The following is a 16,376-nucleotide window of genomic DNA, read 5'->3' as shown; positions in this document are numbered from 1 at the left end:
GTTCAGCCACATTTGGAGTACTGTGTGATGTTGTAGCCACCACATTATTGGAAGGATGATGAGACATTGGAGAGGGTACAAAAGAGGATTACTAGGATGTTGCCTGGATTGGAGTATATTAATCTATAAGGAGAGGGTGGGCAAACTTAGATTGTGTTCGTGAGACAATCAGAGGCTGAGGGATGAAATTACAAAATTATGAGAGACGTGGCTAGGATGGATAGTCAGAGTGTCAAATACTAGGGGGTATAGTTTTAAGGTTGGGTGGAGGAAGTGTAAAGAAGATAAGTTTTTACATAGAGGGTGGTAGGTGCCTGGACTGCCAAGGAAGATGGTATAAATAGATTCAATAGTAATGTTTAAGAGGTATTTAGACAGACACATTTACAGGGAGGGATTCATTAAGAATGGCATCATGACTGGCACAGAGTTGATGGGCTGAAGGGCCTGTTCTTGTGCCGGACTGTTCCAAATGATGACATCTTGCAAAATGTCCATATTACAGAGGAGGTAGTGCTGGATGTCCTGAAATGGTAAAGGTGGATAAATCCCCAGGACCCAATCAGGTGTATCCTAGAACTCTGTGGGAAGCTAGAAAAGTGATTGCTGGGCCTCTTGCTGAGATATTTGTATCATCGATAGTCACAGGCAAGGTGCCAGAGACTGGAGGTTGGCAAACGTGGTACCACTGTTTAAGAAAGGCGGTACAGACAAGCCAGGGAACTATAGACCGGTGAGCCTGACCTTGGTGGTGGGCAAGTTGTTGGAGGGAATCCTGAGGGACAGGACGTACATGTATTTAGAAAGGTGAGGACTGATTAAGGGTAGTCAACATGGTTTTGTGCGCGGGAAATCATATCTCACAAACTTGATTGAGTTTTTTGAGGTAGTAATAAAGAGGATTGATGAGGGCAGAACGGTAGATGTGATCTATATGGACTTCAGTAAGGCATTCAACAAGGTTCCCCATGGGAGACTGATTAGCAAGGTTAGATCTCAAAGAATACAGGGAGAACTAGCCATTTGGATACAGAACTGGCTCAAAGGTAGAAGACAGAGGGAAGTGGTGGAGAGTTGTTTTTCAGACTGGAGGCCTGTGACCAGTGGAATGCCAAAAGGATCGGTGCTGAGTCCTCCACTTTTTGTCATTTACATAAATGATTTGGATGCGAGCATAAGAGGTACAGTTAGTAAGTTTGTAGAAGACACCAAAATTGGAGGTGTAGTGGACAGCGAAGCGGGTTACCTCAGATTACAACAGGATCTTGATCAGATTGGCCAATGGGCTGAGAAGTGGCAAATGGAGTTTAATTCAGATAAATGTGAGGTGCTACATTTTGGGAAAGCGAATCTTAGCAGGACTTATACACTTAATGGTAAGGTCCTAGGGAGTGTTACTGAACAAAGAGACCTTGGAGTGCAGGTTCATAGCTCCTTGAAAGTGGAGTCGCAGATAGATAGGATAGTGAAGAAGGCATTTGGTATGCTTTCCTTATTGGTCAGTGTACTGAGTACAGGAGTTGGGAGGTCATGTTGTGGCTGTACAGGACATTGGTTAGGCCACTGCTGGAATATTGCATGCAATTCTGGTCTCCTTCCTATCGGAAAGATGTTGTGAAATTTGAAAGGGTTCAGAAAAGATTTACAAGGATGTTGCCAGGGTTGGAGGATCTGAGCTACAGGGAGAGGCTGAACAGTCTGAGGCTGTTTTCTCTGGAGCGTTGGAGGCTGAGGGGTGACCTTATAGAGGTTTACAAAATTATGAGGTACATGGATAGGCAAAGTCTTTTCCCTGGGGTCTGGGAGTCCACAACTAGAGGGCATAGGTTTAAGGTGAGAGGGGAAAGATATGAAAGAGACCTACGGGGCAATTTTTTCACACAGAGAGTGGTACATATATGGAATGAGCTACCAGAGGAAGTGGTGGAGGCTGGTACAATTGCAACATTTAAAAGGCATTTGGAGGATATATGAACAGGAAAGGTTTGGAGGGATATGGGCCGGGTGTTGGCAGGTGGGACTAGATTGGGTTGGGATATTTGGTCGGAATGGACGGGTTGGACCGAAGGGTCTGTTTCCATGCTATACATCTCTATGACTCTATGTTCTCTGGATGCTACCCTCCACCTGGACCAAAGAGAAACACTGTGTACTCACACCCTGTTTGCTGTCTGGTCCCAGTAAATTATCTCTCTTTGTCACGGTTGGAAACCTTCTTTATCTAAGTTGCTAATATACCATACAAAAGGAACTGCTCCTTAACAAACTCAATGAACTATCAGAAAATTTATCCAAATAGTTAACTGCCTGTATGAGGGAAATATGAGCACAGAGCCCCTCACTTCAACAATGCTCCTTCCCAGGCCAATCAGCAGCACCACACAAAGTCCCTCTGCCCCCACAATCCAGACCATCCATCCAACTGCCTCTTGCCTCTTGCCTCTTGTAATGGGGAACCAGCTCATATCCACTCCCTGTTTCAGATCCTGAAATCCAGATTCACTCTCAGCCCCAGCACAGAGTCTCCATTGATCAACATCACAACTGATCTCGGTGTGACTGTGGGTCTCAATCTCTCTCTATCCACTTACTCTCTCAGCTCTCCACTCATTTGAAAAATATTGAGTCCACCTTCTGTTGAAAAGTCTCAGACACACATTGCAGCTCCCAACACTGCTCTCTCAGGGTCCCCTTCTGATGGTTCCTACCACTAGCTTCCTCCCAGCACCAGTGGTCTCTTCTCCAGACTCTAAGCATCTCTGTGCTGTGCCTAGGGCACCATTCCTGAGCACCTTGCCATCACCATTTCACCCTCAGAAACCTGCTCAACCTTTCCATCTCCCCCATCACTGCATTGTCCCTCTATCTCCTCCAATCATCTCAAGGCTGTTTCCACTCTCTCCAAATGTCTGCCCAACATGAATAGAATAGAATAGAATAGAATAGAATCCATTCAGTCCAACACATCCACACCAACTCTCTGGAGAGTGACCCACCCAGAACCATTCGCTGAACCTATTACACTACATTTACCCGAACTAGTGCACTTAACCTACACATCCCAGAACACTGTGGGCAACTTAGCATGGGCAATTCACCTAACCTACACATCTTTGAATTGTGGGAGGAAACTGGAGCACTCGCAGGAAACCCACGCAGACATGAGAAGAATATTCAAACGCCACACAGTTGCCCGAGGCTGGAATTGAATCCGGGTCCCTGGCACTGTGCAGCAGCAGTGCTAACCACTGAGCCACCGTGTGGCCCATGAGGACACAGTGAAGATGAAACATCCTCTTCTGCTCTGCAGCCACATGGCATTACCTCCCAAAGATACTCCCCGAAGCTTAACCACAGAGGGGCAACTTTGGGCAATGACTGAACCTGAGCTCAGCTTCCTCCCCATGGTGAATCCATCCTGGCGATCACTCTCTATCACCTCCTCAATCTTCTTGATCACAAACTGATCTCCAATTCATTCACTGGGCAAGAGGTTATTAGTGAAGGAGATTGTGAGGAGAGGAAATTCTACTTACGGTTTACAATGACCAGGCTTCCTTCACCAAGGACATTTCCCCAAACTAAGCAGTAATAGACTCCAGTATCACTGGGCTGTACGTTTGTGATGGTCAGAATGAAGCTGTTATTGTAATGGTGTCTGGAAGGCTGGAATCGATTATTAAAACCTTGGCTCCTTCTTATGTAACCATTTCTGTTATGTGATAAAAACAACTTCACATGACTCCCTGGTTCTTGTTTGTACCAGTGAACATTGGTCTGTGCCACTGTGGCATTCCTCATGGTGCACTGTAACTGGGCTGTGTGACCCTTGGTGACATGTTCCACAATCGGAGATTGGAGAAGGACTGGACCAGATGCACCTTTCGGGGAAAAAACATCAAGAATTTAAGAATCAAATTTTCAGGTTACAATGTACTGCCAGTTGTTAAAGGGACAGTTCAGGCATAACAAATAGGGAACCAGAATAAGGTTGTTGGGCAGCATGGTGGCTCAATGGCTAGCACTGCTGCCTCACAGCACCAGGGTCCCAGGTTCGATTCTGGCCTCAGGCAACTGTCTGTGTGGAGTTTGCACATTCTCCCCGTGTCTGTGTGGGTTTCCTCAAGGTGCTCCGGTTTCCACCCACAGTCCAAAGATGTGCAGGCCAAGTGAATTGGCAATGCTAAATTGCCCATAGTGTTAGGTGCATTAGTCAGAGGGAAATGGGTCTGGATGGGTTACTCTTCGGAGGGTCGGTGTGGACTGGTTGGGCCGAAGGGCCTGTTTCCACACTGTAAGGAATCTAATCTAAAAATAAGATTGAACCAGTGGAGTTGGAACAGATCAAACAAACTACACTTGTATAATTAAATAACTTTCATAACAATTAGTGTAAATAAATAAAGAGGAACAGCTAGGTCAGAATGTAGAGTGACGTTGCCTGAATGAAGGACAGCTGTCGATTACAGCTCCCAGCCTCAGGCTTTCCCCACTTCCTGCCCCCACGAGAGGCTCTGAACTCCTCACATCATCCAGTCCCTTCTCCCTGATCTCAGCCCCATCTGGTGACCCACTCATTGCTCAGATACTGCAGATTCTTATGTGAAGATCCCTCATTCTCTCCCCATCCTGCTCACTGTTTTCCTCGGAATGATCACTTTTCCCCGAGACTGACTACTCATAATCCTCCCACTGTACACAATGCCCCCGAGTATCCAGTGGGACTGGGTATCCCTGGCACTGGGTATATCCTAAATACCAACTGACCCAATGTCATTGTGTGGCCAGGAGCTGCTCAGAGATCCAGAATCCAGTTTCTCATACCCACATGTCTTGCACCAAATTCCAAAACCCTGTCCCACCCAATCCCTCTATCCCCCCAGACTGAGGATATATTGGTTGTGATCTTCAATTACAATGGAAGTGGGTATTTTGATCAAATTTCCTCTCAGCTTTTCCTTCTCCAAGGAGAACAGTTCCAACCACTTTGATTATGGTCTCAGTGATGTTAGTATTGATCACAGATGGAAATTGGGCTTGGATTCTTTATTGTTTAAAATTTTGTGGCCAATTTGTCGCTCTTTGTCTTCCGAAACAAAGTTGGTTCATGACCTCAAGAATAACTTATTCATTATGAGCAAGAGAAATACTGAAAGCAAGAACAAAATGTGATAAGCAATGACATTTCAATTTGGGATTAAACCATATCTCACTAATCTCAAACATACATTCATTTACAGACAAGGCAACATGGCTCTGTAGAAGTAGTTTGGGTTGTTTTTAAACAAAGCATCCTAAAGAAAGACCATTCCAGTGGGACAAAGAAATCCATAAGAAGGGAGAATGTGCTGGCTTCTCAGAGATCCTGCAATTTCTTGTCAATGAGGCTGATTCCTGAAGGTTATACATTGTTGGGAGATCGTCTGACCATATTTCAGATTCCAATGGGAAATAGTTTGAAACCTTGATATTGGAAACCTTATCTTTAAAACTCCTTCATGAAGGGACCTTCACAGCTTTGTCTTTATCTTTTACTGACTGAGAGGGAGAAACTGTACAACTGATCCTGCTTGAAGTTTTCTCTTTTTATCAGAAGAGAAGGGTCTTTTTTACTGCTTTTGGTCAGCTGAACAATTTTGGTTCAGTTGCTGTTCTTTCAGTCTGTGAAAACACACAGTAACGGAAGGTCAGAAACTGTTGCTATGCTGCATTCAAAACCAATAGGAGAAAGTGAGGACTGCAGATGCTGGAGCTCAGAGTCGAGAGCGTAGTACTGGAAAAGCACGGCAGGTCAGGCAGCATCCGAGGAGTAGGAGAATCAACATTTTGGACATAATTCCTGATGAAGGCTAATGCCCGAAACGTTGATGTTCCTGCTCCTCAAAGCTGCCTGACCTGCTGTGCTTTTCCAGCAACAAACTCTCGACTGCATTCAAAAAGAGTTAGTGATAAACCCATTTCCTATCTGTTCTTATCATCCTCGAATGATTCAAAATTAATTTGAAATTTATAAACTACAACACATATTGATCTTTCAGATTCAAATGATCATGTGGTAAACAGTCTTCAGCCAAGAAAAGACCAAGCAGTTCCAGATTCCAGTTTCTCATAGTCCATACATTTTCATGTTGTTTCGCTACAGGTTTCTGTTCAGTGTTTTCTTTTGATACAGAATTCTAAAGAGCAGTTCTTATAAAGTTGATACTTTTTTTCAACTAAAGAATATCCTTCCACCTCTGTCTGCTCCTGCACATCTGTTAGACTTGCATTTTTAAATAAAATTGTCTCCACTGCTCTTATTTCCTCATCCAATCTGAGTATCCTCACATCTCTCTGCATTACATCTGATCTGCTATTGACTGACCACGCTCCCCTAATGGGACAAGTAGAAGAGAAAGCTCCAGGAATTACCTGAGCAGGATGGCGTTTGAAGCCAGGCTGTCAGCAACATTCAACACAAAGATCTAGGTAACTCCGAACTCTTCCCTACTCAGTTTGCCCAGATGGCTGGAGTATGATGTAGAATAATGACAACATCTCAGCTTCAATCCCAGTCTCAGCTGTGGGAGTCATGGAGAGCAAACCCCTCCCTTTACCCCATTATCGATGTGGAGTGGTTCCTTTTAACCTGGATTGAACCAATTGGCTCTGGAATGGAGAGAGATGTGTGTGACCCTTTGTGCTTTATGGTTCATTCCCAATCCCTGGGAGATTCCCCTGCAGATGTGGCACCTCACAGAGCAATCTCCCTGACTCTGCACATCCAGCCTAATGGTACTGACACTCCTGTGAGTCAAATGGAATTAATATCACTCGTTCTCCAGGATAAAGCTCCACATTTACCACAAGACCCTTCTCCCATTGTCACAAAACATCACCTTTTCACCATCCGCTGCCCAGCAACATTGAACCTGAGCTCAGCTTCCTCCCCACAGTGAATCCATCCCTGAGATCACTCTCCATCACCTCCTCAACCTTCTTGATCACAAAGTGACCTCCAATTCATTCACTGGTCAATAGGTTATTACTGGAGGTGATTGTTGTGTAAACTCTACTTACTGTCTACAATGAGCAGGCTTCCTCCACCAGGGATACTTCTCCAGACTGAGCAGTAATAGACTCCACTGTCACTGGGCTGCACATTTGTGATGGTCAGAATGAAGTTGCTACCAGAGGAGTCTCTGGAAGACTGGAATCGCTCAGTGAATCCTGGGTACCATTGTACGTCATTCAACGTAGACTGTATCAAAATCCACTCCGTCCTTCCTCCTGCTTGCTCCCGGTACCAGTAAGCATCGGTGTTTGTCATTGCGGCGTTCCTCAGGGTGCACAGTAACCGGGCAGTGTGACCCTCAGTGACACGTTCCAGGATCGGAGACTGGAGACGGACTGGGGCATTTGCACCTTCAAAATAAAAAAAATAAACAAATAGCAGTCTGATATTTCTAAACTCCCGCGAGGAATTAAAGGGACTCTCCCAGCAGTTTGAGTCCTACATTAAAGAGAGGGAACAGGTTGTTAAACTGAACCAGTTGTGATGGTTTGTTCCTGATTGATATCCTGGCTTACAGTCACTGTGTGCTGAGAACAGCAATACAGATGTTGCTATAACAGTGACATATTGAGCTCACACTATCAAACCACTGTCTGACACAAGCTAACTTGCCACACACAGTAATCCTCTTCCCTGGATGATTCATAGCAGATGTGAGGATTGGAACTGGGAAGGGTCTGCTGCATTAGAAAAGGTAGCCAGGCAGCATTTAAAGGGACAGGATTTCCCCAACGATCAACAGAGATACAGTCTCTCCAACCTAAGCAAATAAACAGGAAGAGGCAAACAAATTCCACCAAAAGACAACAGAGCCAAGTAGTGACTGATTAATGATTGATTCAGGAAGAAAAAGCAATGTAAGAGAGTATGCTTGAGGGGAACATACAAACTGACTGTAAAGGTTTCTGTTGGAATGTGACGAGAAAAAGATTGTGGAGGTGCCAGTGTTAGACTGGGATGGACAATATCAAAAGTCACACAACACAAAGTTACAGTCCAACAGATCTATTTGAAATAACAAGCTTTCAGTGCAATGGTCCTTTACCTTCAGGTGAAGAACTTGTGACCTATTGGACAATAATCTGGAATCGTGTTACTTCTGATGATGAGAAAAAAAATAGTGAAGATAAATGTCAATCTCTTACAGTCAGAAACAGGGGGATTTGGCTTTGTGTTCACAAAGAAGGACGTAAAGTACATTCCAGAAACAATGAGGTGTGCAGGCTTTAGTGAGAGGGAGGAAATTAAAGAAATCAAAATTGGTCAAGAAATGGCATTGGTGAAATTGATGAGACGGAAGGCTGATAAATCCCCAGGGTTTAGTAATCCCAGAACACTTAAGGAAGTAGCCCTGGAAATAATGGGTACATTGGTGGTCATCTTCCAAGATTCTACAGTCTCTGGAACATTCCCTATAGATTAGAGGGTAGCGAATGGAACCCCACTATTTAAGAAGAGAGGCAGAGTGAAAACAGGGATGCTGTGTGTAGATTCAGTGTCAACAATCATTCTTCTTGATATTCCTCTCAGGTACTGAGACCAAGTGGGGAAGGATACCTCATGAACTCTTTGGTAGAAGAGTGGCTCAGTCTTGATAAACAGAGTTGGTTTATGACATCATACTGAATAGTGAGTTACATTCCATCTGAGTGATGTGAGAGTCTCTGGGAGACCTCAGGCTGGACTTAAAAGGACACAAAGACCATCACACTGAACTGAGAACTTAGAACTGGTTAGCTTCTCTCAGGAACTGTCCTTTCTATCCTGATGGTGGAGCTTATCTTGTGATGTGAGTTAACCCTTTCAGGTTCCAACTGTCTCACAGGACAATTTCCACCAGGTAATGAGAAACAGCTTTCATTCAGCAAAGTACAGAAGATGAAACATAAACAACCATTAACCCTTATACAGACAGCTGGAGCTGTTGGGGACAGGGTTTACTGGAATGGGAAATGAAACCCTCACCTCTCTCTGTTGTTGCCCTGTCATAACCATCCAATGAATGTAAAGAAACACAAGACAGACAAAAAGACAGCCCCGGGATTCAAACAGTGAGAGTGAGAACAGGAACAGATTCACAGACAGCAGAGGAACCATTTCCTGTCGTGGAAGATGAAATTGTGAAATTAGAATTCGAGCTAAAACGTGATGGAGCAGACAGACCCAAACTAACAGGAAATGGATGAGGCAGCAGTTCCCACAAACAGATTCAGAAATCTGGAGCTCGGAAACAGAAGGCAAATAAAAGCAAGGCCAGCACTTCACAGAAAGGTGACTGTCCAATGGGAACATCTATTGTCTCATCCATGTCCCTAAACTCCATGAGAAGATGTCATTATTTGGCCTCTAATCCACCCCATTGATTCTTTGATTAAACAAATAACTGCAGATACTGGAGATCTGAAACATAAACAGAAATTGCTGGTAAAACTCTACAGGTCTGGCAGCATCTGTGGGAAAAAAAACAGAGTTGACATTTCGAGTCTGATGGCTCTTTGTCAGAACCCCAGCATTTTCTGCTTTTGTCAAGTGACTGTCCCTCAAACACTGACAATAAAATCAATGAATAGTTCATTAACTGGATTTTAAGGAGCTTTTAAAGAAGGAAAGAGAGTTTGAGAGATGCAGAGGTTGAGAGATTCAATTCCAGAGAACAGTGATCAGAAAAATAAAGGTACAACAACAATACTTTAATCTGCAAAGCCAGAAACACTGGAGACAATCTCTACTCCATCTGATATTTATTCACAGGTTTAAACCTTAGAAGCGTACACTTCCTAACTCTACTACACCACCATTTTGTCCCTGTAGATACTCTGATGGGAAACATTGATCCATGTCCATGAGTCACAACCAATCCATTACAAAGAATAATGATGGAGAGATAGTAAATCAGGAATGATCAAGCAGCATCCATTCAATCAGCAGAGAGATCTCCGAGGGTGGAGCTGCTGGATGAGTGATGATGAGTGTGGTGTGGGGATGATGGGTGAGTGATGGTGGGGGTGGGGCGGGATGATGGGTGAGTGATAATGGGACTGATGGGTGAGTAATGATTGGGGTGGGAATAATGAGTGAGCGATGATGGGAGTGGGGATGGGGATCATGGGTGAGTGATGTTGGGGTGGGGTGAGAATGATGGATGAGTGATGATGTGGGTGGGGTGGGACTGATGGATGAGTGATGATGGAGGTAGGAATGATGGGTGATTGATGATGGGGGTGGGGATGGAATTGATGGGTGAGTGATGATGGGGGTGAGAATGACGGATGAGTGATGATGGGGTGGGGTGGGGTTGATGGGTGAGTGATGATGGGGGTGGGGATGATGGGTGAGTGATGATGGGATGTTGGTGGGGATGATGGGTGAGTGATGGGGGTGCGGTGGAGTTGATGGGTGGGTGATGAGGGGGATGGAGTAGGCATGATAGGTGAGTGATGATAGGAGTAGGGTGGGGATGGTGGGTGAGTGATAATGGGGATGGGTTGGGGCTGATGGGTTATTGATGATGGGGGTGGGGTGATGAGTGAGTGATGATGGGGGGTTATGATGGGTGAGTGATGATGGGGAAGGTGTGGGGCCAGTGTGTGAACAGGATTGACACACTGTACAACCTGGCTTTTCCACGACACCGCACTAAGCCTGAGCTGCTGCAATAATCCAGCAGGGGGGATATCAGGTTCCTGCAAGCTGTGTGGGCATGAGTGCAGTCTGCAGGGAGAATGAGCAAACCGACCATGATACCTTTGGGACAGGCATGGTTCAACTGGGGATAGGAAATAGCAATGTCATTGTGGGAGGAGACAGTGTAATGAGGGAGTGTAGATCCTGCTCCCTACAGACATGGGCATTCTTCCCAAAGGATATGCTGTCTTCCTCAGGGCTGGAGAAGAACCTGAAAAGGGAGGAGAAAGATCAGGTCATCGTTGTCCATGTTGGGACCAATGACACTGGGAGCACAAGAAAGAAGGTTTCACTGAAAGACTTTGAACAGTTCGGAGCTAAATTATAACACAGAATCTCCAAGGTAAGAATCCTTGGATTACTGCCTGAGCTGCTGGGAAACTGACACTGGGTAAATACGTCAAGCATTTCAGTATGTGACTCAGAGTTTGGTCTGGATGAAATGGATTTTTGTTTGTGGGGCACTGGCACCAGTACTGGGGTAAAAGGGATGGGCTTCACTTGAACCATGCTGGGACCCGTATCCTGGTGCTGTCAAAGCAAGAGGAGACAGCAGTATTATAGGGTAGCTGTTTGGATAACTTTACCTAGAGTGGGACAGAAACAGACAGAGGATACAAACACAGAAAAACAGAAGTGAATGAGGTCACCAGGGGAAATAATGTTCATGGCTCTTGAATGCACAGAGTATTCAGGACAAAATAACTGAAATAACGGTTTATAGGTTAGCGTTGATTTGTAAAGAAGATTCAGATTAGGCATAAAATATTCACTCTGTTTCTCTCACTTTAGATACTGCCAGACCTGCTGAGTTGCTCCAACATTCTCCATGTTTGCTTCAGATTTCCATCATCTGCAGTTTTTGGCCTTGCGTCAAAGATGAAGCAGTGGATGTAATATTGAGGGATTTTTAGTCAGTATTTGATAAAGTCTCACACATTAGGCTAGTAAAAAGAGCCCATGGTGTTGACAGTAGTCTACAGAAATGGATAGAAAATTAGCTTAGAAAAAGAAGACAGAGAGTAAGGATAAAGGGGACATTTTCAGGATGGCAACCTGCAGATGTTGGAGTGTCACAGGAATCAGTGCTGGGGCCAGAATTATTTACTGTATTTATTGATGTCTTGGATGAGGAATGTGAATGTACTGTCACCAAGTTTGTGGATAACACAACAATAGGTGGGAAGGTAAGTAGTGACAAAGGATCTGCCCAGGGATATTGACACAGGAAGTGAGGAAGCAAAAACTTGGCAGATGGAGCATAATGTGAAGAAATGTGAGTCCACACACTTTGTCTGGAAGAACAGAGGAGCTGAATATTATTAAAATAGGAAAGACTGCAGAAAGCTTCAGAATGGAAGGCGTCCAGTCTCCCACCAGGGGAGACTGGACGCCTTCTAGCAGAGCGCTTTAGGAAACATCTCTGGGACACCCACACCAATCAACCACACCGCCTTGTGGCCCAACATTTCAACCCCCCCTCCCACTCTGCCGAGGACATGGAGGTCCTGGGCCTTCTTCACCGCCGCTCCCTCACCACCTGACGCCAGGAGGAAGAATGCCTTATCTTCCGCCTCGGAACACTTCAACCCCAGGGCATCAATGTGGACTTCACCAGTTTCCTTATTTCCCCTTCCCCAACCTCAGCCCAGTTCCAAACTTCCAGCTGTCCCCATGACCTGTCCTACCTGCCTATTTTCTTTTCCACCTATCCACTCCACCCTCCTCTCTGACCTATCACCTTCATCCCATCCCCATCCACCCATTGTACTCTTTGCTACCTTCCCCCACCCTCCACCCTGACCTATCACCTTCATCCCCACCCCCACTCACCTATTGTACTTTATGCTACTTTCTCCCCACCCCAACCCTCCTCTCATTCATCTGAACACCCTTCAAGGCACTCTTCCTGTATTCCTGAAGTGGCTTTTGCCCGAAATGTCGATTTTCCTGCTCCTTGATGCTGCCTGAATTGCTGTGCTTTTCCAGCACCACTAATCCAGAATCTGGTTTCCAGCATCTGCAGTCATTGTTTTTACCTTTATTTCAAAGGAAATGGAGAATAATATTATGAAGGTTTTGCCAAAACTGTACAAACCCCTAATTAGACCACAACTGGAACAATGTGAAACAGTTCATGTTCCTTATCTGAGGAAAGATGTCCTGGTATTGGAGGCTGTCTGGAGAAGGATCACTGGGTTGGTAGCTGGTATGGAGGGACTGTCTTATGAGGAGAGGTTATCTTGATTGAGCTTGTTCTCACTGAAATATTGAAAAAATGTGAGGCAACAGTATTGAAACATAAAAAATTCCCTGAGGACTTGATAGGGTAGACTCGAAAAAAATGTCTCCACTGTTATAGAGTCTGGAAGCAGAGGACAGAATCTCAGAATAAGGGGATGTATACTTAAGGCAGAGAGGAGAAAGAATTTCCTCACCGAGAAGGGAACTCCACCACATGGGGGAACTGAGGCTGCACCATTCAGTATGATGAAGTTGAGAAAGACAGATTTTTAAACAGAATGTATATCTAGAGAAACAGGGAAAAGACAGGAAAGTCAAATTGGGGATTATCAGAGCAGCCTTGAACAGACTCGATGGGCAGAAAGGTCTGATTCTGATCTTCTATTTTCTGGTCCAATACCATTAAGGTTCAACTGAGATATTTAACAGGGTACTGGATGATTATTTACAAAGAAACAATGTACAGAATGAAGAAGAAAAGGCAAGAGATTGACACTAGGTTATAGAGTCAGTAAGTCATAGAGACAAACAGTATAGAAGTGGACCCATTGGTCCAACTCATCTATTGTGACAATTAAATTAATCTAGTTCCGTTTGCCAGCATTTGGCCCATACTCCTCTACACTTCCTATCCATATACCCATCCAGATGCCTTTTAAAAGTATAATTGTACCAGCCTACACCTTTTCTTCTGGCAGCTTATTCCATACATGCTCTGTGTGGAAATGTTGCCAGTTATGTAGAATGTAGAAGATAGAATATAGAATCAAGTACATAGAACACTGCAGCACAGTACAGGACCTTCGGCCCTCAATGTTGCATCCTCCCTGTGGAGCCAATCTGAAGCCCATCTGTCTTATACTATTCCATTATCATCCATGTGTTTATCCAATGAATATTTTAATGCCCTTAAAGTTGGCGAGTCTACTACTGTTGCAGGCACGGTGTTCCAAGCCCCTACTACTCTCTGAGTAAAGAAACTACCTGTGACATCTGTCCCATATCTATCATCCTTCAATTTAAAGCTATGTCCCCTCATGCTAGCTGCATCACCATCCGAGGAAAAAGGCTCTCACTGTCCACCTTGTCTAACCCTCTGATTATCTTATATATCCCAATTAAGTCACCTCTCAACCTTCTTCTCTCTAATGAAAATAGTGTCACATCCCTCAACATTTCCTCAGAAGACCTTCCCTCCATACCAGGCAACATCTTATCAAATCTCCTCTGAGCTCCTTCCAGAAGCTTCCACATCTTTCCTATAATATAGTGACCAGAACTGTACGCAATACTGCAAATGTAGCCACACCAGAGTATTGGGCAGCTGCAGCATGACCTCATGCCTTCGAAACTCAATCCCTTTACTAATAAAAGCTAATACACCATAATGCCTTCTTAACAAGCCTATCAACCTGGGTGGCAACTTTCAGGAATCTATGTACATGGACACCGAAATCTCTCTGCTCATCTACATTACCAAGAATCTTATCATTAACCCAATGCTCTGCATTCCTGTTACTCTCTCCAAAGTGAATCACCTCACACTTTTCTGCATGAAACTCCATTTGCCACCTCTCAGCCCAGCTCTGCAGCTTATCTATGTCCATTTGTAACCTACAACAACATTCAACACGATCCACAATTCGACTGACCTTAGTGTCATACACAAATTTACTAACCCATCCTTCTAAACTCTCTTCCAGGTCATTCATAAAAATGGCAAACAGCAGTGGCTCCAACACAGATCCTTGCGGTACACCACTAGTAAATGAACTCCAGGATGAACATTTCCTATCAACCACCACCCTCTGTCTTCTTCCAGCTAGCCAATTTCTGATCTAAATTACTAAATCACCCTCAATCCCATGCCTCCGTATTTTAGGCAATAGCCAACTGTGGGTACCTTACCAAAGCCTTACTGAAATCTATATGCACCACATCAATGGCTTTAACCTCATCCACCTGATTAGTCACCTTCTCAAAGAACTCAATAAGGTTTGTAAGCAATACCTACCCTTCACAAAATCATGTTGACTATCCCTAATCACCTTATTCCTCTCTAGATGATTATAAATCCTATCTTTTATAATCTTTTCCAACACTTTACCCACAATCAAAGTAAGGCTCTCATGTCTACAATGACAAGGGTTGTCTCTATCCCATTCTTGTACAAGGGGACAATTTTTGCTATCCTTCAGTCGTCAGGCACTATTCCTGTAGACAATGACGACATAAAGATCAAAGCCAAAGGCTTGGCAATCTCCTCTCTGGCTTCCTAGAGATTCCTAGGATAAATCCCATTCAGCCCAGGGAATTTATCTATTTTCACATTTTCCAGAATTGCTAACACCTCCTCCTTGTGAACCTCAATCCCATCTTGTCTAGTAGCCTGTATCTCAGTATTCTCCTCAACAACATTGACTTTTTCTAGTGTGAATACTGATGAAAAATATTCATTTAGCTCTTCTCCTATCTCCTCTGGCTCCATGCAGAACTTTCCACTGCTATCCTTGATCTTACTCCAGTCATTCTTTTATTCCTGATATACTTATAGAAAGCCTCAAGGGTGTTCCTTGATCCTATCCACCAATGACTTCTCATTTCCCCTCCTGGTGCTTCTTAACTCTCTGTTTTGATCTTTCCTGGCTAACTTGTAGCTCTGTTAGTTCTCTGGCTTTTCCTAACCACCTTTCTTAAACACTAGTACTACATTACAGCGTCTCACTCATGGCTCTTGATGATGCAAATATCACAGCAAAGGGCCCAGCAATTACTTCCTTTGCTTCCTCCAGAGTTCTGGGGTATACCTGATCAGATTCAAGGTATTTATCCAACATTCTGCATTTTGAGATTTTCTGCACCTCCTCTTCTGTCGTTCGGACACTTTTCAAGATTTCACGAGTTGCTTACCCAAGTTCTCCAATTTCCATATTCTTGTCCACATTAAATATTGACGTGAAATATTTGTATATTATCTCACCCATTTCCTGCGGTTCAAGTAAAGGTTCTGCGAGAGCCAATGCTAAAACAATGTGGCCAATGGCTTCCTTCTTCATCAGAATATTCCTGTGACTGTGGGAACAGTGAGTTTCCACTCTGTGCAGCAAATGTTGCTTCCCCTTTTCTGTTTCCTGGGCTCAGTTTGCAGCTGGCGTTCAGAAAAGGCAACCCCTATCTCAGGCAAATTGACAAAGACAGATGAGTGTGGCACCATGGCAGCAGATCACCTGGCAGGAGGGGCTACAAACAGCAGCAACAGAGAGAAGATTGCACTCTGTCTTTGTTTCCATCAGATGTTGTGTGGAGTGCTCAGGATTCCAGTTTGAAGATTTAAAGATCATAAAGCACAATGTGAAAAAGAGCAGGAGATACTCTCCGTCTCCTAACCATCAAC

General features: G+C 44.3%; 1 protein-coding gene across 1 annotated transcript in view; it reads right to left on the bottom strand.

The window, feature by feature from the left end:
• Positions 1–16,038, bottom strand: part of LOC122553154 (immunoglobulin superfamily member 3-like) — a 95,891-nt gene extending 79,853 nt beyond the window's left edge. Inside the window, exons 1-3 of the mRNA XM_087991032.1 lie at positions 15,963–16,038; positions 7,060–7,404; positions 3,537–3,881 (exon numbers count right to left, since the gene is read on the bottom strand). Of these exons, the coding sequence (XP_087847158.1) occupies positions 3,537–3,881; positions 7,060–7,404; positions 15,963–16,038 (766 nt within the window). The remainder of the gene's footprint in view (positions 1–3,536; positions 3,882–7,059; positions 7,405–15,962) is intronic.
• Between the last annotated feature and the right edge of the window lie 338 nt (positions 16,039–16,376).

This window comes from Chiloscyllium plagiosum, unplaced genomic scaffold (assembly GCF_037043375.1).
Source record: "Chiloscyllium plagiosum isolate Xiang-an unplaced genomic scaffold, Cpla_swu_hap1 HiC_scaffold_10, whole genome shotgun sequence".
Taxonomy (NCBI): Eukaryota; Metazoa; Chordata; class Chondrichthyes; order Orectolobiformes; family Hemiscylliidae; genus Chiloscyllium; species Chiloscyllium plagiosum.
This window is presented reverse-complemented; position numbering and strand designations above follow the sequence as displayed.